This window comes from Polypterus senegalus, chromosome 12 (assembly GCF_016835505.1).
Source record: "Polypterus senegalus isolate Bchr_013 chromosome 12, ASM1683550v1, whole genome shotgun sequence".
Classification (NCBI taxonomy): domain Eukaryota; kingdom Metazoa; phylum Chordata; class Cladistia; order Polypteriformes; family Polypteridae; genus Polypterus; species Polypterus senegalus.
In genome coordinates, this window is record NC_053165.1 from 62616629 (window position 1) to 62641353 (window position 24725).

Sequence of the window (24725 nt, forward strand, 5' to 3'; positions counted from 1 at the left end):
GTGCAATCTCAGTGAGATTGGGTGGTTCACAGCCAATTGGAGGATCAGCCTCAAGAACTGTGGACCCAGAGATGTCCAACATCCTAACAGGAGGATCAACTTTAAACAGCTGCTCAAAGTAGCCAGCCCAGTAGGTCACAACTGCAATGTCTTCCGTAAAGACCATTAGTTAAATCAGCTGCTCTATGTCTGACTCCCTGAGAGAAGAAAAAAAACAGAAGAGTTAAATAAACAATGAGATTAATTAGAGGAAAACTGTTTCGCTGATTCTGAAACTCATTGGAACAAAAACTCTGCAGAGCAAAAGTTCAACAGAGCAGATAACCAAGATGGGAGCCAGTACACATCAATAGTGCTGGTAGTCAACAGCAAGAAACAACACTTGCTAACTACTGAGCTTTGCATTTTCTTGGACTTCCTTTTTCTGCTTCACAGCATGATCATGTCTCCTTTTTTCTGTCTAGGACACCTACAGGTTTTCATTTGTCAGTCCATCCTATTGGTTTATGGTCTGCTCAGTTTATCATTTGCATAAAGCACACTCTCAGCACAGTGCAGAGCATAATGTTAATAAATAGCGACAAATAAAAAAATATAAGTCGATTAATGCTCTTTTTTCTATAACATCACCAAATTACAATCAAATCAGTAACAACATTTTTTGAGATATTGGGGTATTTAAAGTTTCTGTTGCAGTGTTTTACCTAAAATATTGATATATTGAAATTTCCTTTCTCAGCAATATACCTACTGCCCTAGATGTACCATCCTGCCAAATTTCAGCTTTTTATCTAAACAGGAAATAGCGTTTTTGTTAATGAGCTAGTGAGTGAGACAACTTTAATAATAATAATAATAATAATTAGTAATACATTTTATTTATATAGTGCCTTTCCCATGCTCAAGGCACTTCACAGAGTTTAAGAAAGAATGGCAGGGTATACAGTATATAGCATGGTTCTAAACCAGATAAATAAATAAAGAAGAGTAAGATAGTAAATTCAGAGAAAAGCCTAACAGACAACATAATTGATGGTCTACGGGGCCGGCTCTACGCTGGGGCAAGAGGGGGCAATGCCCCCTTAAACAAATATCCTGCCCCCTTAAATCAAACTTTTAGAAGTTGAGAAAGAAAATAATAGGTTACCCACAAACTGAATATGGACAAGGTTTACTACAGTAGCTGAAAAATCCACTGGAAAAGGCACAAATGAGATGATAGGTTTCACCTCTTGTTCGCTCTTTCCCTCCGTGATCTGTTTGTGCGCAGCTCACACAGCACTCGACACCTTGTCTAAAAAAGCTGCTTGAGATCAGATGGACAAGCCACTATGAGGTGACAAGGTGCACTGTGGACAATCAAAAACAAATCCTTAGTATCCTATCTGAGATGACAGAGGATGATGATGCTGCAGTTGACCTGTGCACCGAGGCATGAGGCCTGCTATGCCAAATTAAGAGGCATCACTTCTTTGGGATTGGAAAGTTCCTAGTGTGGGTGCTTGGTGTCTTAAAACCAGCAAATGCTATTCTACAGTCTCAGTCAGTTGATCTGTGCAGTGCTTCTGAGGTTGTTAGTGTAGCCCTGGACTCCTTAAAAAATATCCGTGAGGATGACTGTTGGGGAGTGTCATCTCTTGCTGAGGATGAGTCACATCCAACAAAGAGAAGGAGAACAATGAGCAAACACCTGGTTCAAAGTGTTGTGCTCTCAATGTTGGGCCATACAGACTCTGGTGACCCTACCATTTCCCTTCATCAGTCTCTGAAAAGATCCCTGCTCAACATCCTTGACAGGGCCATTTCAGAAATGGAAACTAGATTTTCACACAAGAATATTGACCTGATGAGAGCCAAATCTAGTCTTGCATCCAAATCTAGCGCATTTCTGGATTCCACCCTGTTGCACTCTCTGGCTGTGATGGCTGGCACTGTAGCAGATGTTGTAAGTCTGGAAAATGAAGTTCTTGTGGCAAAACAGATGCTGCTTAAAAATTGTTCAAAGGAAACAGACCTGTCCACTGTGTGTAAACTACTGCAGGAGTACAAAGAAACCTTTCCTGAGTTGCATAAATTGTGTGTAACAGCCCTGGTAATTGGTGTGTCTTCAGCATCGTGTGAGAGTTCCTTCTCCACTTTGTCACAGGTCCTAACCCCCTATTGTCGCACCATGTTACATAAAAGAAAGAGGAATTTGGTGATCTTGGCCCATGGGAAGTCCATAACAAATAACTTGGATATGGATGAATTTGGAAGACAGGAGACTGTTGTTGTAGAGTGGATTGAGGAGAAAGGAGAGTGGAGTTGTTCAGTTGCTTACAAAACAAACAAGCTTAAAACAAGACAAAAAAGAAGAAAAAAGTTCAAATGTTCTGTTCTAAATCTGTTGTGTTCTACAAATTAGTCTGAGAATTGTAGGAAGAGACATGGTGAATTGTTTTTTTTATTTTTTTTTAATTGTTATGCCAGGGGTGTCAAACTCCAGTCCTGGAGGGCCGCAGTGGCTGCAGGGTTTTCATTCTAACCATCTTCTTAATTAGTGACCACTCTTTGCTGCTAATTACTTCTTTTAATTAACTTGACTCAGGCCCTTTAGTTGTTTATTTTTCCTTAATTAGCAGCCAAACAATAACGAGACACAAAACAAGCCTGGATTTCTCCTTGTTGCCTTATAATCGGATCACCATGGAAGGTTTTTCCTTTTTGTTTTTGACTCAGTTCGACAACAGAGGCTCCTTGATCTGGAGACCAGTGCAGTATAGAGCTGAGTAGGATTGTGTTGTGTTCCCAGTTTGATGACGTTTAACACCAGCTAGCCTCATGACAGGTTGATTGATGTTTGCATGTCCTGATCAGTAAGGTAAGTAAGAGTGGAACTTGCTCTTCTTCAGAGTTCTTTTCTTTCTGTTTCCTTGAGTGAATAGATGTCAATGTGTGGTGAATTGAGAGAGGGCAAATAATAAGCCTGAGAAATAAAAGGTGTGTTAATGCGTTAAATAAAAATAATACTGGGGTTAATTTGAATGTGTTAAAGACAGTTTCTGTATGTTATTTAGTGTCTTAAAGGGATCCCTGTGTGTGCATTTAAAACAAGTATAATCGTTCTTGAGAGTGTTCATGTCAGCATGTATGATGTTGTTTGAAAGGATGAGATGACTAATAAAAATGTGTGCAAGAATGGAAATATGTTTGTTTGTTTGAATTAAAAGAGCTCTTAATTCTAACTAAAAGAGTTATGAGTAGGTGGTGATTAGGCATGACAGTCTATGAGCACCATTTTCCTTTGAGTATTGGCCAGGCTGAAATGGGAGGAGAAATTCTTTAAATCAGTCCAGGTAGTGCTCCGTGCAAATATATGCTATATTAAAAAAAGAGAAAAAAAAGGAAAATAGTATGTGTGTTGACTCAAAGGAAGACGGACTGTGTCTTTTCTACAAGAGTCAAGAATAAACATCTGGAAAATATCAGTGAAAGAGTGTGCAAGATCAACTGGCTTTGGCAGGAGGTTATGTGGAGAAGAAATCAATGCTATTTAACAAATACATTTAGAATACTGTATTTTCTTAGGTTAAGATTCTGTGAAGATTAACTGACAAAGGAGCAGATTCTCCATTCTTAATATGGGTGGTGTGAAGGATGGCCGGCTATATATTCCGGACCACACTTCCAAGCCGCCAGATGGAGCCCTCCCAGCGGCATGGAAGTTCCCCGAATTCCAGTAGAGCCTCATGGACATTGTAGTTTTTTTAAACAACATTGCTGGATACCATGGGGGCCACCAGGAGCTGCTATAGGAAGGCTTGGGGAGTGCTACGTGCCCTATAACCTGGAAGTATGTCCTGATCACGTGAACAGTAGGAACAACGTACTTCCGGGGTGAAGAAAAAGACTTTGTATCTGACCCGGAAGTGATAAGGAATCTCATGGACTGTAGGGTGGATTCACTTCTGGGTCAGGAAATATAAAAGGACCATGGGAAGTCTCAGACGCTGAGCTGAGCTAAGTGGTAGGAGGGCAATGCGTCTGGGAGTGGAGGATTGTGATTTATTGGATTAGTGTATTGTTTATTGAGAATAGTGGAGTGGTGGTGCTTTGTGCACTTAATTATTAAAATAAATAATAATTATTAGACTTTTACCTGGTGTTTGGCGTGGTACCTGAGGGTTCAAGGGAGCAGTAGCGCCCCCTACTGCTACAGTGGGTATATGGGAATTAAAAAAATATATATATACACACACAGATTTTGTATTACAAGGAATTTTGATCTATTGATTTATTTTGTCACCCCCTTCTTGTGCTATAGGTGACTGACATTTTTTAAATGGTAAACACAATGGACTGCTGGTGTTTGTATGACTACAAAGCTTGTGACAGGTTCACTTGTATAATTTGATGCTTTAATGAAACACTCCAGACATTTTTTATTAAGACTCTAAAGCCTAAGGTAGAAATGTAAGTACTACTTTAATTAGTAAAATAATTAGTGAAGAAAGAGAAAATAAATTATACTTGGGATATATATAAAGAAACTGTAAGCTTTTAGATGACAGGTTATGAGGTGTTAATAGATGGGATTCCAAGACCATTTTTGCTGATCTAAGTGATCTATGAATTAATTTAAGGGACTTTGAGTTGAGGAATAAAGTATTTTATACCATTTACCTTGTCAATCTTAGATATAGTCAAATATAAACTTCTGTGTCAAAGGAAAAATATTTTTAAGCCTTGACATATTTGGACAATGTCTTAACAATCAGAGATATGTGAAACGAAATGTGGAGCTTAACTGTTCTGGTTATATTTTAAACTCATGTCCAAAGATAATTAAGAATTTATCTGTCCAGACTGTGGATTTCTTTCTTGACCTCTGCTTGCTGTGCTGACTGAGAGATGTTCTCTGGAGGATGCTGGTATACATTGTCATCCATTTAGGGGGACGATACAGTGAACACTGAGACAAATTTGTATTTTGGAATAACTGGCTGAACATTTTCTTGTTTTTTACAGGGACCTCCACAGAACACGACTCCAATACTATGCAATTATTATAAATTCAAAGTGGCTGGGTTTAACTGGTATAGCAATTTGCATAATATAATTTAAAAAAAATGTGATTAACATGACATGGTCATCACCTGATGCATAAGCAAATGTGTAAGAGTAAATATTTGTAGATAAGTATTTTTATGTACTCATTGATACTTTGTATGAGAATATAAGTTACCTGTAAGGACCAATGATTTATGTAATCTAGAGCTAATGAAAATCTAATCTAACACAACATAAAATGTCTATTTGGGATTACGTCATGTGAATATCATTGCAAAGGCCTGGTCATTGATTTTAATATTGTAACAAATAAAATAGAGCTTAACATTTAGGGACAGAAGAACCATAGTAAACTTATGGGATGGTATATATATATATACAGTTTAGCCTAACATGTTGATGGTGATACAGGACAAATGATTAATATTATAGCTTACTGAGCATAATTATTATAAAAGATAGCAAAGTAATCTTAGTAATAATTTGGCCCTAGTGAACACCAAATGGGAGTAAAATATAGAAAAGTATATTCTTAAAGACGATGATTTACATATATTCAAAGAGAATCATAAGCATATATGAAAATAAGGATTGTATCGTGATGCACGTTAGTATAGCAAGGGTTAAGTCACAAAAAGGCTTTTGCCTGTGTAGTTTTTATTTTTCTTAGTAAGCTGGAAACCATCAATATTTCATGACTCAAGCTCAAGCGTGTAGACAGAGGCTAACAAACAAGCGCCCCTCTTCTCTAGGTGGCTATCGAGAACTGGACGGGTTCAAGGTGGAGAAAGGGCCTGCCAGGTGGCCATGATGGATAAGACAGAGTGCTACACTCATTAGGCTGGGAAATACTGGTGGAACTAATTAGAGGTAGGACGAAGGCAACAGGAAGTTGGAGTCAGGGAGGAGTGTCAAACAAACTGAGTGAGGTAAACTTTTCATAAGGACTGTAATAAATGGAAGGTAGCCGAGGTGCTAATTGCTCAATTCATCTGAACTGAGACCGTGAGTACATCATGCAATAAAGCTTGATTCTGCATGCACATCCTGAGGTCTCCGAGTGCCTTCTCTGAGCAGCGTGTTTCTGCCACAACAAATGCTGCTGTCTGGGTTTGAGGGTACACTGCTGTGGATTAAATTGGTTTTTCTGACTTTTGTCTCTTTTACTATGTTAAACTTGCGAAGACAGCTGCAAACATCACTAAAGAAAAATTCTTTTTTTTTTTCCCCTCAACACATAACCCATATTTAATGACTACATACTTTCATATGTTTAATTGAACTAACTGTTTTGGCAAATCTTCTTTTCTTGTTGAGGACTCAATTAGACATCTGTCTGTGTGACAAGCAATAGGTACAAACCAATAAATACAGTATTTATCAGTCATCAATAATGTGTATGTGTTTTACTGAACAAAACTGTGGCCATATGAAAAAATGATGCAGTAAGTGTGGTAAATGCTAGAGTTTGTTATCACTAAGAAAAGGGGTGTTTTGTGGCTTAAAAAACACAGTAGTTAAAAAAAAGGAAGTACAATACGTATACTATATGTGTTTTACAAAGTCTGGTACTTTCTCACGATTTGACTACTGCATTCAGCTAAGGCAGATTACTTCTGGTAAGTAGCTCTCAACAGTTTTGCTCAGGCCCTCTCTTATGGTTACAGCATATGGGTAGGAAAATGATGTTAAAGGGGATCAACACTCTGTCAAAAAGTATTTCACTTTGACTTCAGAATACCATGATAGTGGTTGGGCACCTGCCACAATCTCATCAAGGGGGGCGTATTGGGGTCTTAGTCAGCAGATGATAAATGCCTGTAAACTGCATTATTAGATAAGATAACGGAGTTCTTTGGTTTTCCTACGGAGAAAGACCTGTGCTTTCTTTCATCACTTTTAGTACACAGAAGGCCACCGTCTACATCCACTTATTTTTTACTTGATTTAACCATTTTTTTATGACTGGGTGATGAAGTGGTTCTGAGGCAACGCAAACAGGAAATTTCAATCAAGCATCTATCCCCCTGTTCAAGTGAGTATTTCCATTGAAAAATACAGTTAAAAATTATAAAGTTTTATATTCATTGATTTAACTTATTGTCTTTTTATAGATATTGTAAAGATGTATTTCAAAGGCAAGAAAGACTTCATTAATCAGATTTTTTTAATAGCATATTTTACTATAACTGTGTATTTACAATGAAACATAGGAAAAAAATTATAAATTCAAACAGATACCAGAGAGTACAACACCAAGACTGTATCTACCAAAGGGACAAAGTGACTAAAAAATTGACTAAAAAAGGGACTTTTTAGCACTTCTTCCTAGAAATTAGGATTAAATACAATGGGGGATTGAGCCCTTCAATAGATCTGGAACTGTATGGCTGTCTCTGTGGACTCCTAAAAAACAGTCAAAAACGTTCTTGTTTAGCCCGGCTTTTGCTTAGATTCTTATTGTTATTGTTATTAATTTTATTTTTATTTAATTTCTTTCATTTTATTTTAATTTACTTAATGTATTTGTTTGGTTTTATAGTTTTTGTTTGTTTTATTGTTTATTTGTTTGTTTTGGTTTATTGTGTATCTTAATGTGTCTATGTCTTGCCTAGCATCTTTTTCTTTATTTTTTTTCTTTTATTGTATGGTGTTTTGTGACTTCCTGTCTATGAAAGGTACTTTATAAATAAACTTTACTTACTTACTAAATAAAAAAATACAAAATGTTATCTTTTGCAATCATTAAGTCTTTCAATCTGGCTTTGCCTACACAGTGTCAACACATCGATTTACATCAGTTTTGTTAAACAGTAGAAAAGGTCTTCTTTTGCAAAGGTGTTTTTATTGTTAGCATGTTTTAAAAGGAGCTGGCTTGGTGGTGCAGTGGTTAGCAGTCCTGCCTCACAGATCCAACGACTTACGTTCAAACCCTGTGCCTGGCTGCTCACTGTAGGTGTGCACTTTTCACAGTTTTCCTGTGTCTGTCGAAGGTCCTCTGCCAGGTACTCACTCCAGTTTTTACCCACACATGAGGGTTATGCTAATTGAAGACTCAGTTCTGGGCTGTGTACTGTAGTGGTAAGCGTGTGTGCCTTTACCCCTAGTGGTAACAGATGAGATGGGGGGTCGCACTATAAAAAGGGTATGACATTTAATTTGTATGATCTACTTTTTTTTTGACTTTTTAATTATACAGATAATAAAATAATAATTTAAATAATAATCTTCTTCTGTAGCTATTCCCATTTTATATGGGGTTATTTTTTAGTGATATTATTATTTTTTTAATTTATTAGTGATTACTATTAGTAATTAACAATTTGAATAATAATCGGTACTTTAATAAGTGTGAATAATAATAATTCTTTGCATTTATATAGTAATAGTAATTGATCATTTGATAAGTAATCTAGCAATCACTAATAATTTGAATAACAATATCCATCCATCCATCCGGTTTCTAACCCGCTGAATCCGAACACAGGGTCACGGGGGTCTGCTGGAGCCAATCCCAGCCAACACATGGCACAAGGCAGGAACCAATCCTGGGCAGGGTGCCAACCCACCGCAGGACACACACAAACACACCCACACACCAAGCACACACTAGGGCCAATATAGAATCACCAATCCACCTAACCTGCATGTCTTTGGACAGTGGGAGGAAACCGGAGCGCCCGGAGGAAACCCACGCAGACACGGGGAGAACATGCAAACTCCACGCAGGGAGGACCTGGGAAACGAACCTTGAATAACAATAGCAATAACTAATTATTTATATAAGAAGTAAATGTTTAAATTATAAAAAAGTAATCATTAATAATATTTTTAATACATAAGAACAATCTAGACGACAACAGGCCATTCAGCCCAACAAAGCTCACCAGTCCTATCCACTTAATAGCTTTAAAAAAGAATCAAGTCCAGTTTTGCAAGTCCCTTAAGTCCAAAGATCTACCACACTACTTGGTGGCTTATTCCAAATTAATAATATTAACAGCAATAATAATGTAACAGCACTGAAAACTTGCATGAGCCTGGGAATGAATCAACAAGGAATGAATTGGCATGCCATCATTCAAATGTACGGCGTCATTGCCTACCGTCTAAGAAAAAAAGGGCAAGCCTGCCAAAGCAGAATAAGAATATCAGCTAGTGCGGCAACAAGTGATTCTTCTAAGAACGGCATGCTACCTAAAAGAGTGCTATAAAAACGGCGAGAATCCATCGGTACTGGTGAATACCACAAATAATAATTAATAATAAATTATAATATTATAATAATAATTAATAATAACCAATAACTGAAATATTGGTAACTTATTGTTTGAATAATAATAACAACAAATAAATAATAATTAAATAGCCAAAAAGAGAACAATACATGAAGGATGCAAATCCAGCATCATATTCTCCGTATAATAGCCTGATGCTTAACTCCACCCACTTCTGACGTCACTCCCACCCACTTTTGAAAGTTGTTTGCGAATTTAACAGACACAACTAAGCACACGGACGGCCCCGCCCCCAAGACATCTCACTGGTCAACTTTTTTTTTTGTAGACTAGCCGTACTGAAAGTGTTTCTTTCATGACCCGAAACAGTGGCTTACCTGTGACACACGCTGAACTGGATGCTGCACTACATACATTGGCGGCCGGCACTGAGCCTTGTCGCTGGCGCGTGTTGAGGAACGCTTGGCTACACACCCATGTGTGTAGCGTTTTTCCCGCGCGCGGTATTTGACGACCACGTGTCTCACAGCAGACGTGGTTTTGCAAGTCGCACGGAGACCTTCGTCGGTTTTTTTCGCAGGAGTTTATTATCCATTTTGCGACTGCTGAAAAACTAACAATGAGAAATTAAAAAGCCAGGTCAGTTACCGTGTGTCACTATACATTGGTCAGTTTTGTGTTGTAAAATGCATCCCTAGGTTTCCTTTATGATGCTGTGCCTATTGCTTGTTTACTGTTTCATACACATTTGTGTTGGTTCTCGGACCGTGTTTTGCAATTCTCTTCTGAGGTGGCTGCTTATCTTATTTTATGGAACTGAATCAGAATTTGTGCGTTGATTTCATGCATTTTGTAACCCGCTTTTCCAGTTCGGGTCAAGGAGCCACTGGGCGAACCATTTAGAGCAAACCTACACCCGCACCCAGAGCCTCACATGGGATCACTTTACCCAAAGTTTGGGGCCTCGTTTGCTACAACTCAGTTACTAGACTAATCCAGCTTGGACAATGCATGTATGTAATTTTTAAAAAGCACAGCTTGTTGGGGTTTTGCTCGGTATAAATCTAAAACTAGGTGTCTTATGAAGGACTGCTGGATTTGAAGAATTAATGACGAGGCCACACCAAAAAAAAAGGCGGTTATTTGGGCTGAAGTGAAAGATCAAGGCGCACATCTTACATGAGCAGTACTATGTTTAAAACCCAGATCTTTGAAAATTTCCAGACATGAGGATATCAAGAATCCCAATATAAGCAAGTTAATTTCTCCTTTTTCATATTTTAGAGTTCCTGATTTTTAAGAGTTGTTTAAGAATTGGTTCTTCCGACTTTATTGGTTTTATAAATTGGCTTATAATGATTGTGTTACTATAAGTCTTTAGACCAGGGGTGACCAATGCTTCGATCGCGATCGACCGGTAGATCGGAAAGGGATTGCAGGTACATCGCGTTGCATTCACATTTTTAAAAAAATCTTAGTCTATCCTCCCTATGGCATTTGCCACTTGATTGACATACAGGGCGGCCAGTCTGAGATCTATTTTCTTCTAACACACTGGTCACGCATGATTAAACGCGCGAACTACTGCAAAACTCCGGCTGTGATCTAGTTAGCCTTCCAATTTATATCAACTAAAGAAGGGACTTTAAAAAAAAATTGTTTGGGGAAGGCATGGGCTGGATGTGGAATTGGAAGAGGATGTTTCAAACAATGTCACAATCGAAGTGCGTTTGTCTGATCTATCAATCCATTATTGTTATTCCAAAGAAGGGGAATGTGGAAAGGCACTTTCGAACTGTTAATAAAAACCAAGAAACTGACTTCCTTCCGATAATCGATCTGAGAAAGAGAAACGAGAGGGAACTAAAATCGCAGTTAAGACGCAACTTGACAGCATACGCTACAGAGCAGATTGAAAATTGTCTGTCAGGCTTTATCTAATGGAAAAAAGTAACAATTCGAATGTTGCTAAATGTAGCTAGGAGTAAAAAGTACTCAAGTAAAAAGTATGGTACAGTAAAACTACTCAGAGGTACAATTTTTTTAAAAAGATACTCAAGTAAATGTAACTCGTTACTACCCACCTCTGATACTCAGTGTATATTATATATATATATATATATATATATATATATATTTTTAATGTAAGTAGCTCGCAAGCCGTAAAAGTGTGGGCACCCCTGCTTTAGACGTACAGGCAGACTAAATATTTTGAACTCCAATATACCAAATAAACATAACTTTTATCCCTAAATGACCCTAGAGTGTTCCTGGTGTGTGTGTGTGCGTGTGTGTATGTGTATGCGTGCCCTGCGGTGGGGTGGTGCCCTGCCTAGGGTTTGTTTCTTGCATAGCACCCTGTGTTGGCTGGGATTGGCTCCAGCAGACCCCCGTGACCCTGTGGTTAGGATATAGCGGGTTGGATGGATGTACAAAGTCTGCATTTGCGTAATTCACAATGTTCATAAGAAATGTAATTGTGTATATTCTATGTGGTAGAAGTATAGTACATAATAAACAAGGATAGTTGGGTCAGATATTTGAAATATTAAAATGTGTGCTTCAATTTTAAATGTTTAGAATTAAACATTTCTTGATTGTAATTGAAATTTGACCTTTTAAAGCTTTTAACACAGGTCCATTGGATCAAAATTAGCATCATATTTATAATCAATTCTATAGTGATACCTGAAATGTGTATGTTTTGTTTGTAAACTTCTTGGAACTTTTAGGGCTGATACAACCGTTAAAGGATCAGATATAAAACATTGTATGATATTCGTGATCAGCAGCCTTGAAATAGCATAAAAATGACATGTGGCTTTTTGTTTTGTGAAAAGAAGTCATTTTGATTTTATGTATGCAATTAGTGGGTGAACTCAAGGGGTTGGCGGTTGTGACATGCACAACTTCAAGTCTTTCCTGTCTTTTTTGCTGAAGATCACTATTGGTTTACTCTTTATCATATGGGAGTAATTTCTTGGACAAAATTTGTTTCAAAATGGCCTAAAAATGAAGGTTTTTCAAGTCTAGAGAGCCAAAGCTCAAAGTCCTGCCTAACTAGACATCAAGACAAGTTGAGCAGTATATGGGGGGGTTTTCTCATACCATCGAGTCAGGGGGTGCCAGACAAAAAAAAGTAAAGTGGTTTCAAAGTGTTCCTAAGTAATTTCTATGAACTTAACACATGGCTCATTTATATACACTAATTAGATGGTAGCATTAAGTGCAGTGAATTGATAGCACAGTAATGCAGCCTGCTGACCTCTCCTTAGTCATCATATTCTTAGAAAATATTTCATGGGAATTGGAGATGGAAGTGTGGCACGATCTTGCATAGCAGTAAACAGAACAGCATAACGGATAAGAAATTGGACTCTAGGCAGGTATATCTCTAACAGTAACCTACTTTTTAACCCTGTTTGTTTTCTAATGTTTGTTGCTACTCTTAGGATCCAGTCTAGGTCAAGTAGATTACCACCTACTAGGAAAATGAGAACTGGACTGGCCAGATTCCAAGACCCAGCTGTTTCTAATGAGTTTGCACACAGTTTTTTCAGGGATCTGTGGTATCCTGGGTAAACCTCTCCAGGCTGGTGGTAAGGCTATTCTCCTGGCATTGCAAGCAATCTTTGCTTCCATTTGGGAGACTGGCATTATCCCAACTGACTGGAATACGGGACTTATCGTCCCTATCTGGAAAGTGAAGGGCGATCACCTCGATTGCAGCAACTACAGGGGGATAACACTGCTCTCGGTGTGGGATAAGGTCCTTGCTAGAGTCAGCCTCAATAGGATCCGTGATCACTTGCTCACCTACCAGTGACCGGAACAGTCTGGTTTTACACCTAAGAAGGCTACCGTCGACCACATCCTGGCACTGAGGGTTCTCATGGAGCGCAAACGCGAATATCGGCAGAGTTTCTTTGCAGCCTTTATTGATTTTCGCAAAGCGTTCATCTCAGTTGATCAAGCTGCCCTGTGGGACATCCTAAGGGTTGGCAGGATCCCCTCGAGGTTGCTGGATATCATGGCCGGCTTGTACACTGGTACTGTGAGTGCTGTGCAGAGTGGAGGCAGGACCTCTGTGTTTTTCTCAGTTGATTCTGGGGTTTGTCAGCAGTGTGTTCTGCTCCTACTCTGTTCAATGCTTGTATGGACTGGGTGTTCAGCAAGGTCGTGGGGTCCAGCGGCTGTGGGGCGTCTGTTGGTGAAGAAAGGTTCATGGATCTTGACTTTGCTGACGATGCTGTGATCTTCGTGGAGTCAATGGAGGCTCTGATCAGGGTGCTCGAGAGACTGAGTGAGGCGTCTGAGTGTCTGGGTTTGCGAGTGTCCTGATAAAAACCAACATCCAGGCCTTTAATGACCTCTTGGGCATGGACATCAGCAGTATGTCTGTCTGCGGAGAGAGTGTTGACCTTGTTGAGAGGTTTACTTACCTTGGCAGTGACATTTGTGTCTCTGGTGACTCTTCCTATGAAGTCAGTAGACGGATTGGGAGAGCATGGGGGGTCATGAGGTTGCTGGAAAGGGGTGTATGGCGCCCTCGATATCTATGCAAAAGGACAAAGGTCCAAGTCTTTAGAGTCCTGGTGCTTTCTGTCTTATTATATGGTTATGAGACATGGACGCTATCCAATGACCTGAGATGAAGACTGGACTCCTTTGGTACTGTGTCTCTCCAGAAGATTTTTTTTACAAAGTAACCAATAAGTGCATGTGAGGTATACCCCATTTTTGAAATTCTCTGACTTAAACTTCAAAGCCTTACAATATTTACATACTTCTGACACATCACCTATGTCCATATATTCAATCTCTATTTGCCTTTTCATTATTTCTCCGAGTAATAATTTCTCTTTGTTTGGGCTAATACGATGTTTACTTTCTTTGTTCTGACACTTTCGTTTTTTTCTGCTTTCATATTCTGCATCTTGTTCAGCATGTGTATTGCGCCAACTTTTTTTTGAGCCTTTTGAATTCCACTGCTTTCATAATCTCTAACCTGCTCTGCATGTGTATAGCGCCGTTTTTGAACATCTTTATGAAGTTCTACTTTTTCTTTTACTCTGTCTTTTAATTTTGAGCCCGATTGGATGTGCGTTTTTTCAGTTATACTTGCTCTGGGCTGATTATTGCTTTCCTTATTTTCTGAATTTGCACTTGATCATTCTTTTTCTTTTTTGCATTTTTTTTCTCTCCAACAATTTTGAGTCTCTTTTCTCCGTGCTGCTTTTTCTTCTTTGCATAGTCGTCGACGTTTTATCTATAACTTATTGTCCTTATACACTTTATATGCGCTGAGAGCCCTGGATCTGTGTGTACTCAAAGCCTTTACACGACTGAGTGTTTTGCTGCCCGTGGTCTTATTTGATATTGGTTCTATGTCCCCGCGAGACGGTCCTGGGTCAATCTCTTGGCACAAAGTCTCATCTCTTCTCCCTAGTCTTTCTCTCCCATGATTTTTTTTATAATAGAGAGATATAAGAAAAGCGTGACCCCATGTGAAGGGGCTTCCTATTTGTGGGCTGCACCATTTTCCAGGTATTTATTTGCCACTGTTTCAGCATAAACTGCATTCATGTGCACATTGTGAGCATACAGCCGGATGACTGGAGACGATGATTATGCAACATGAGTAACAGGAGGTGTTTTTCATTGACATTTTTGATATCCTTTTCTATGACCATAGCTGGTCACCACAGGCTTACATTCCATTAGAAACATTGTTATCTACTGTTATATAATTTCTGTTTGCAGTATTACTTCAAATACCTTGCTCTAACATGAAAAATACCCTCGACCAATGAAGTAAAGAGTGAAGATAGAAATTCCCTTCTTATTAGAGTGAGTTATTATTAGAGTTCTTATTAGAGCCAGTTTTGGGAGTTATTCCCAGAGCAAATATAAGCCCATCTATTTTCTAACACCGCATGTCCTATTGTTCTTATATATATATATATATATATATATATATATATATATATATATATATATATACAGTGGTATGAAAAACTATTTGCCCCCTTCCTGATTTCTTATTCTTTTGCATGTTTCTCACACAAAATGTTTCTGATCATCAAACACATTTAACCATTAGTCAAATATAACACAAGTAAACACAAAATGCAGTTTTTAAATGATGGTTTTTATTATTTAGGGAGAAAAAATCCAAACCTACATGGCCCTGTGTGAAAAAGTAATTGCCCCCTTGTTAAAAAATAACCTAACTGTGGTGTATCACACCTGAGTTCAATTTCCGTAGCCACCCCCAGGCCTGATTACTGCCACACCTGTTTCAATCAAGAAATCACTTAAATAGGAGCTGCCTGACACAGAGAAGTAGACCAAAAGCACCTCAAAAGCTAGACATCATGCCAAGATCGAAAGAAATTCAGGAACAAATGAGAACAGAAGTAATTGAGATCTATCAGTCTGGTAAAGGTTATAAAGCCATTTCTAAAGCTTTGGGACTCCAGCGAACCACAGTGAGAGCCATTATCCACAAATGGCAAAAACATGGAACAGTGGTGAACCTTTCCAGGAGTGGCCGGCCGACCAAAATTACCCCAAGAGTGCAGAGATGACTCATCCGAGAGGTCACAAAAGACCCCAGGACAACGTCTAAAGAACTGAAGGCCTCACTTGCCTCAATTAAGGTCAGTGTTCACGACTCCACCATAAGAAAGAGACTGGGCAAAAACGGACTGCATGGCAGATTTCCAAGACGCAAACCACTGTTAAGCAAAAAGAAAATTAGGGCTCGTCTCAATTTTACTAAGAAACATCTCAATGATTGCCAAGACTTTTGGGAAAATACCTTGTGGACTGGAGACAAAAGTTGAACTTTTTGGAAGGCAAATGTCCCGTTACATCTGGCGTAAAAGGAACACAGCATTTCAGAAAAAGAACATCATACCAACAGTAAAATATGGTGGTGGTAGTGTGATGGTCTGGGGTTGTTTTGCTGCTTCAGGACCTGGAAGGCTTGCTGTGATAGATGGAACCATGAATTCTACTGTCTACCAAAAATCCTGAAGGAGAATGTCCGGCCATCTGTTCGTCAACTCAAGCTGAAGCGATCTTGGGTGCTGCAACAGGACAATGACCCAAAACACACCAGCAAATCCACCTCTGAATGGCTGAAGAAAAACAAAATGAAGACTTTGGAGTGGCCTAGTCAAAGTCCTGACCTGAATCCAATTGAGATGCTATGGCATGACCTTAAAAAGGCTGTTCATGCTAGAAAACCCTCAAATAGAGCTGAATTACAACAATTCTGCAAAGATGAGTGGGCCAAAATTCCTCCAGAGCGCTGTAAAAGACTCATTGCAAGTTATCGCAAACGCTTGATTGCAGTTATAGCTGCTAAGGGTGGCCCAACCAGTTATTAGGTTCAGGGGGCAATTACTTTTTCACACAGGGCCATGTAGGTTTGGATTTTTTTTCTCCCTAAATAATAAAAACCGTCATTTCAAAACTGCATTTTGTGTTTACTTGTGTTATATTTGACTAATGGTTAAATGTGTTTGATGATCAAAAACATTTTGTGTGACAAACATGCAAAAGAATAAGAAATCAGGAAGGGGCAAATAGTTTTTCACACCACTATATATATATATATATATATATATATATATATATATATATATATATATATTATCTGTAGTTGTTTAAGCACAGTGGTGGATTTTACCTGACAGGTGCAAAGTCATCTTCTAAATGGAAAGCAAAGCGATAGTGAAGAGCTGCACAAAATTTCATAATTTGAGTTTATTAAAGCTTCTATTGAAAAACCACAAAGAATATCTCATTTTGCAAAAAGAAAGAAACATACAGTTGCTTATCATTTCCTTTAATGGTCTGGTGTCATATTCAAGATTGTGTCCTGCCTTGCACTTTGTGTTGCCAGGGCAGATTTTGATTACAGTGGAATTAATGAGTATATGTAGTGAAATTATCCGTATGCAGGAGGGGGCAATGGGTGGCTTCACCATATAATTTTTTTATAGATCCCTTCACAGAGCATGCTTATAACAATCCATGTTGCAAAGCATGAGTGTGGTTCAAAGTAACAAGATAAAGAACAGCACAGAGAAAAAAGATTCTGCATCATCAGGAAGAAGGAGGTCATTTGCATTGCACTCAAGTCATGTCCAAGTGCAAAAGCCACACTAGTCAGATTGAAAGAGGTTCTTATCAGTTAAGTGTAGAATCAGTTGAATGTAGAAGATGTTATAGAGTTTCTGACATTAAAACAAAAGATTTAAGGTAAAGTTAAGCATTGGTTTCATCATAACAAAGGCTTTTTGTGTAATCTTGGGTGTAACAGGTGAAGTGACTGTGGAGGTTAGAAATTTTATATGGAAATGGGTCAAAAAGTCAGGAAAGGAGTAGAAGGAGCCTTACAATTGACATATTAATATGGTGAGAGGCTGTGAAAGGGGAAGCAATAAGTGGATTGATTCAGTCTTTAAAGAAATAGTCAAAATGTTTGCAATTTAAATAGGATGAAATATCTGTTTTTTTCCAAAATGGAAGGATCTAGTCAATAGTTTTGACAAAGACAGTAGAACAGCTGTGTCTTCTTTTGACCACCTGAACCACGTAAGCACTTCAGTCTAGATTCAGAAAAGTCTTGTTTGTAATACCAAAATGGGGAATACCAGATTTCCTAATAAATGGAGAGCTCAATTGACTACCATTTGAAATCTAGCCTTTTACCAGGTGTCTTGAGCTTCAGTGGTTTCTCACTTTACTGAGAATGTGAGCCATTCATTGGAAGGAATGTACTGTAGTCTTCACAGTAACAGAATATGTAATGTGGGTGAATTTTGATATGTATGTCTGCAGTAGATGGAAGGAGTAGGCACATTAAGTAAATGACATGAGGTGTGGAGTGTTTGGTGCTGAGTTGTCGTTTTGGATGGTGTTTCACCAGACAGAGAGAAGAAACAGCAAAACAATATCAATAAAGATGCAGAAAGGGTCAGGGAGGGTAGAGTCATTGTGGAAGCAAAGAGATAATTTGCTAAATCCAAAATTCTGCCACCTCATGAGTAGAAGAGTGAAACAAGTCCTTGAGGTGGAAAATGTTAAACACCTTGTGAATATTACATGTTGATATAAATAACTAGATAGAAATAGAGAGAAGTAGGAAATTTTGTAGCAACACATCAAATGAATTGAACAGCTCAGAGAGCACCAGTAGTTAGCTAGTGAAATGATGAATGTAAAAGAGGTTGGGTGGCAAGGTGAAAACATTATAGACCTGATTAGGGAGTATGTTTCCTGCAAGACAGCGTTAGTCAATGTCAAATGTAGTAGATATTTAGATAGGTGGAAACAGGAACTGAGAATGAAAAATCATTGAGGTTTAGACAGAGAAGTGAAATTTAGCATGGGTATGTTTACTAGATATGTGGTACAAAAAGTGGTGTAAATTTTGTACATGCTTCTTAAGTTAAAGGACTTCAGAAGAAATGGATACTTTATATATGCAGACAGCAAAAAAGAAAATAGCAGAGCTGTCGTCATGTATGAGAAATCAGAGTAGATTTGGGAATATGGTCACAGTTATCATGCTAATGTATCTGGATTGTGCCATTTGTGCTTTTTGCTCATTTCCTGGGCAGAAATGTTTTTTTTTTTCTTATCAAGAGTCAATACAACTTGATGTATGTATTCTGCAGAATATTTGTCTTTCCTTGCTCTGGGCCTCAACATACCTGTATTTGAATAAATATGTAATGGAAAAAAATCTTCAGAAAATTAATGGATGTGTCAATTTTGTGAAAGAATGGCATGAATTGGATTGTGTTACAATAATTCTTAAAAAAGAAAAAAAATAAACATTTCTGCAATAAATGCATCAATAATATAATTAAAGTAGGTCAATTTATTATTTAGTGTATCTGACTTTTTTCAGAATAGGGTCTTCCCAGCAGCACTGCCCACAATTAAGAATCAACCAGAGCAGAATGCCAATTTAAACAAAATATGAGAAGTTAATGCAATACACAATACCATGTTCACAAACTGCAAGACAATTTGTAGAAGTGCAAAACACAACAAATAAATAGTGGTCATACATCATTTAACTGTATATTAAATTAAGGAAGACAGATGTTTTAAGATTTCAAGGTAATGTAGTTCTCATTAATGATGGCACTAGAGAGAGGTGGCATATTAACACATGCAAGTAAGAATTTCACTATACTCTGAACTTGTGGCAATAATGGCCATATATCTCTAAAAACCTGATGAATGGAAAGTAGTAAATGTATGTAAGGAATATCACTTTTTAAGTCATGCATGTGGCAAAAATTTTTTAAAGGTCTTGCATCCTACTTTACATAAATAAAATGTATATCTTGCTTACTCTGTCACTCTCTCTATCTCTGAGTATGTATAGTCAATACTGCCTTTATAAGACTGAAGACTTTGGAAACTTCAGAAAATGTTTTGAACAAAATCTGTTAACTTGTTGATATTCTGTGACTTTTTAAGTATATAAAACATTTCTCCAAATAATAGGTACCATTAGAGTTACTTCTGGTTTAAAAAAAATATATAAATCATATCAGTTTTCATCGACGGATTTTGTTCAAGTCCTATCATTGTTGGATTGTAATGAAAATGTCAGACTGTTCATGAGTTATATGCCACAGACTCGAAAAGGTGACATAAACTGACACACAAGCAGACATCAAACCAATTGTGGTCAAGTTTAGGTTTGCCTGAAATAAGAGTGGCAATGGTTTGCATGTTGATCAGCACAAGTAAGAATTTCACTGTACTCTGTACATGTTATAATAATGACACTACAAACTATAAAGCCCCACTTCAGTACAATGTCTAGAGAAAGTAAAAAAGAGCTCATGTTTAAAAAAATAAATAACCTCCGTATCAGTAAAGGTACTAAGGAAACATATGTAACAAATCTTTGTCCAGATACCCAACTCCTGTCATATGTTATCTCAAATAAAAAATTCTTTGTCAAAATCAGATATTTAAACCTGCAGCTTTCAATTATTACACAAACAAGCTTTTAATTAATATGTTACACTTTTGGAAGTGATTAAAGTTAGGGCTGGGTTAGATTTAGTCAATAAATCTTTTATTTTGAATGGTTTGTAAAGGGTCATATTAAAATGTTTTAGGTTAATAAATAAAATGTTTCACAATTTCCTTTTATTCTACTTGTTCTTTTAAAACTTAACTGTTACAAAATAGTGAAATGCAATCCCATCTTTAAATTGCTTTCCCATCACCGTGTAAGACATTTTATGTTTAAATATGTCTCATATATGTTTTAAATTGATCCATGTATCTAATGTAAGTTGTATTTCTACTTATTTGTTGCCTAGCATGTCAGTCCCAAGGGTGTTATTTAATGGTGCATATTGAAACAAACATCACAATTTGAAAATATCAACAGCACAGGTTTTTAGGTAGCATACTGTTTTCATAAAAGAAAACTGATCCTTTCTTGCCCAAGGCATACCATGTTTCATATCTGCTTCACAGTTTTTGGAAAGAAGAATGTAGCTGATTCTTGGTTTTCTGTTCACAGAGAAAAACAATGAGTGATTATGACGATGCCTACAATGACACTTCGTATGAGAATTATTCGCATTATGATGAAATGGGGACAGTACACAACTTGCCACTTGTCAAGGTAGACCAATTCAGTATAATTGTAGCTGTGCTGTATACCATCATCTTTCTATTGGGAGTCTCAGGAAATATTTTAGTCATCTGGATTGCGGGATTCAAGATGAAGAGGACTGTCAATACCACCTGGTTTCTGAGTTTGGCCGCTGCAGATTTCCTCTTCTGCTTATTCATTCCTTTTAATGCTGCATATATGGCCTCTGGCCACTGGCATTTTGGACTAGCTCTCTGCAAGCTGATCTCATTTGTAATGTTTATCAACATGTTTTCCAGTATTTTCACCCTGGCAATCATCAGCATCGATCGCTTCATCTCAGTCATCTTCCCAGTGTGGGCCCAAAATTATCGTGCTCCAAAAACAGCCTTTGTGGTTGTGGTCGTCATTTGGTGTGTTTCCTTTCTTTTAAGTATTCCTTCTCTTGTGTTTCGCCAAACTATTTCTAAACGCGAAAAAATAAGTTGCTTCAACAATTATGGGGAAAATAAGCAGAAAGAAAAGAACATGATGATTGTCCTTATGATCCGTTTCACCTGTGGCTTTGTAATTCCTTTTCTACTTATAACTTTTTGCTATGTTGTTATTATATTCAAACTGAAAAAGAACCACATTGCAAAATCTTCTAAGCCTTTCAAAATTATGGGAGCCATTATCTGTTCTTTTTTTGTTTGCTGGGTTCCTTATCATATCTTCACCATCATAGAAATTGATCATCCAAAATACAATATGAACATACTAAATATTGGAATGCAATGTTCTGTACTTCTTGCTTCCAGCAACAGTTTCCTCAACCCTCTTCTGTATGTCTTTATGGGCAAAGACTTCAAGCACAAATTGCGACTGTCAATTATCTCCAAGATGGAGAATGCAATGAGTGAAGATACACATACCACAAACAGGAAGTTTTCAAAAGTAACACTTTCATCTTATGATAAAGCATCTACTGCCATTTAAATGTTAAACCTAGACAATTTTACAAAAATGTCATGTGATAGGTTTTATAATTTACGTTTTTATTTTATAAACTCTTTGGCCATAGTTTTTCAGGAGTAAAAAAGCTTTCAAGAACTTGCCCTTCTATGTGTTCAGGTGGTTACATATACATATATTTTTGTATCACATAGATAGAAAGAAATTAATTATATTGTACAACAGGTACAAAGGCAATAATTGAAATGAGCAGATGTCCATTCCTTTTCATACCAGGAATATATGTATATTCTGCAAATACTGAATGACACACAAATAAAATGCTCTTATGCTAGTTAGGTGTACCAGACTATGTTTAATAAGCATGCTTAGTACTAAAAGCACAGTCACATATTAAAAAAGACTTCAGTCAACTCAACTCAATAATACTCAAGTATAGTAAACCTTATTTTCACTGTGATCCGAAGTCTATGATGCCATCAGATATGTTATCACTTAGTGCATCTCTCCTTGTATGTTGCAACATTAACGTCATGTACAGAGACACCACTAGTACTAACACAGCCTAGAACAATGCACCCAATACCAAAATGAAAATGCAGAAACTGTGTTTTGTATCCTCCTAACTTAATCTTACTATAACTGTGTGAGAAAACAATGCTGGTAGATACATAAATGGATGTGACCAGTGTTTGGCGTGCAAACGTCAGTGGTTCTAAAGAGGAGCCCACAAACATCAACAAGGCAAAGTCTACTAAGACAGCTGTCAGAAACTTATCGCATCAACCATTTCAAAAGAATGATCAGACCATACAACTAGCTGTAATAAGATGGTCACTCAAACCATAACAGCGCTCAAAAAGCACTCCGCCTTTTGAAAAACACAACAGAGTGACATTTGATTTTTGAAGTTTTTCTGCATATTTTCTACTTTACTGTACACTTAGCCTGATTTATTTTCAGGTCCTGGGTTAATGCATCTAGTACTGGTCAATGAGTCTTTGTGACAGTATAGCCTGTCAGCAGTCAGTCATTGATAGCACTTGTAATCATGCTGAAATGACTTTGAAACCCTTGTTATGTTGTACTTATCTTTGTAATGTTTTTGTTGGCCATTTCAGTTGAATAATTTGTGCCTTCTTGTAAACTAGTAATAGGACATTTACCCCATATATCACTTGCTGTCAATGATACAACTGGTTATTTAGAATAAAATGTAGTGACATATTGTAGAGTCTTTGAGGAAACGTGCACAGAAATGGAGAGAAAATGTGCAACACCCTTAGAGAAGAAGTGACCAGGTCAGGATTTAATCCCAAATCAAAGGAACTATTAAAGCAACGGACTGAATCACTGCTCCATCAATCCATCCTATATTCCAGCGCAAAAAAATGTAATACCCATTTCATTATCTAATACAGGTTTAAATTAAATAACATAAAATTGTCTAACATTAGTGCCGTTTTATATTTCTGCCTTGTTTGTTTTTAAGTTTTGTACATGTGCACTTCTATTTCAATTAAAGCTTATTACAACAAACAATAGTTTAACATAACATTCATAAACATGCTTAATCTCATTTAAGGTTCGGAAATGGAACCTAAAAGTAACACGTGAGTTTTCTTTAAGCTTTTTGGTTAGAATGTGCTAGGTTATGGTAATAATAGGCAATAATTTTTCCTCAAATCTTCCTAATAAGCACTGTATAAATTCCCTGGAGCTTTTTGTCAACAAATGGAAAAAAGAATTATAGTACAGTAATTTGTCTCACCTGATTTTGCTTTAAAATTATTAATCATATTGTGGTCTATGAAAGGCACATGAAATGAAGATTATATGATTCACTTTCATGCGTAATGGCAGTTTGAAATTACTAATCCTCAGCATTTTGAGTGTATGATTGCATCCAAATAAAAACACATGAATGAATCCATCCATCCATCCCTTTGCTTTCAGTCTGTTTTGTTAGTTTATATTCTAAAATGGATTTCAAAGTATATGTTCTGGAGCAACCTCCTGCTACCCTGAACCCCAGATGGACACAGAGATCTCAGAATTCTTTAAACACTGTATTATTAACTTTTCAACTAAGAACACATACTGTATAGCACTTAAATAGTGGACGCCTGGAAAAGGAAGGATGTTCCAGCTGACAAGAAGATCCCATGGGCAAGAGCACATCATTGTGAAAAAGAGCAGAGGGAAGTGGTGCCTGATTCTACTACATGTTTGAACCTGATTTGGCAGGGGTCATGTGAAGGGTTACTAAGGTAGCCAGGATCAAAGGTGAGTGTAGCAGATTACATCTTCAAATGAGTAAGAATTACTCTGGCAGTGATAAAAAACCTCAGTATGTTAGTGTAGGAAAGCAGGGTCCACTTTTGAGTAGCAAACTGTCATGCTGGAGTCTCGAAAGTGAAATATGTTGTTTCGATGGTATAAGACAGTGAGAGTAGCACTTTGGGAGGAGACACAAAGAATGAAAGAGAGGGAGCAATCCTTCAGATGTCATAGGTGTTTGTCTGCTAAGCAGAAAAAATAAGGAAAAGGAGACCACTGAAGTAATTAGGTAAGTCATCTCACTTCAGAGAAAGTACTGTAATTGAAACTGAAACTGTAATTTTGTCTGACTGTCTTGTGTGTTCTTCGCTTACATTTTATTGTACTTTTTTAATTTTGCTCCATTTCATTGTCTATTCTTTGTTATATTTGAATTATTTGCAAGTTCCCAGGTCAAATTTCCCACTGCTGCTTGTTTACAGAGTACAGTGAAATTCTTACTTGCATGTGTTTAGGGCCCCCAGGTGCAATTAAAAATTTCTTAAGAGCCA

The 24725-nt window shown here is 37.4% G+C and overlaps 1 protein-coding gene across 3 annotated transcripts; it reads left to right on the forward strand.

Moving 5' to 3' along the window:
- Positions 1–6639: 6639 nt before the first annotated feature.
- Positions 6640–23823, forward strand: LOC120541255 (chemokine-like receptor 1). 3 transcript variants are annotated; one of them, XM_039772725.1, is made up of 3 exons: positions 6640–6668; positions 6953–7084; positions 20866–23823. In XM_039772725.1, exon 3 carries the CDS (start codon positions 20875–20877, stop codon positions 21916–21918), a length of 1044 nt encoding a protein of 347 aa, XP_039628659.1. In that variant the 5' UTR covers positions 6640–6668; positions 6953–7084; positions 20866–20874; the 3' UTR covers positions 21919–23823. The 3 variants fall into 3 exon arrangements, with proteins under 3 accessions (XP_039628659.1, XP_039628660.1, XP_039628658.1); XM_039772726.1 differs by lacking the exon at positions 6953–7084 and having other exon boundaries at positions 6644–6668; XM_039772724.1 differs by lacking the exon at positions 6640–6668 and having other exon boundaries at positions 6733–7084.
- Positions 23824–24725: the final 902 nt, after the last annotated feature.

Bases quoted from the DNA above. Each gene is read 5' to 3' on its own strand.
- LOC120541255 (XM_039772725.1), top strand. From the start codon at position 20,875: ATGAGTGATTATGACGATGCCTACAATGACACTTCGTATGAGAATTAT.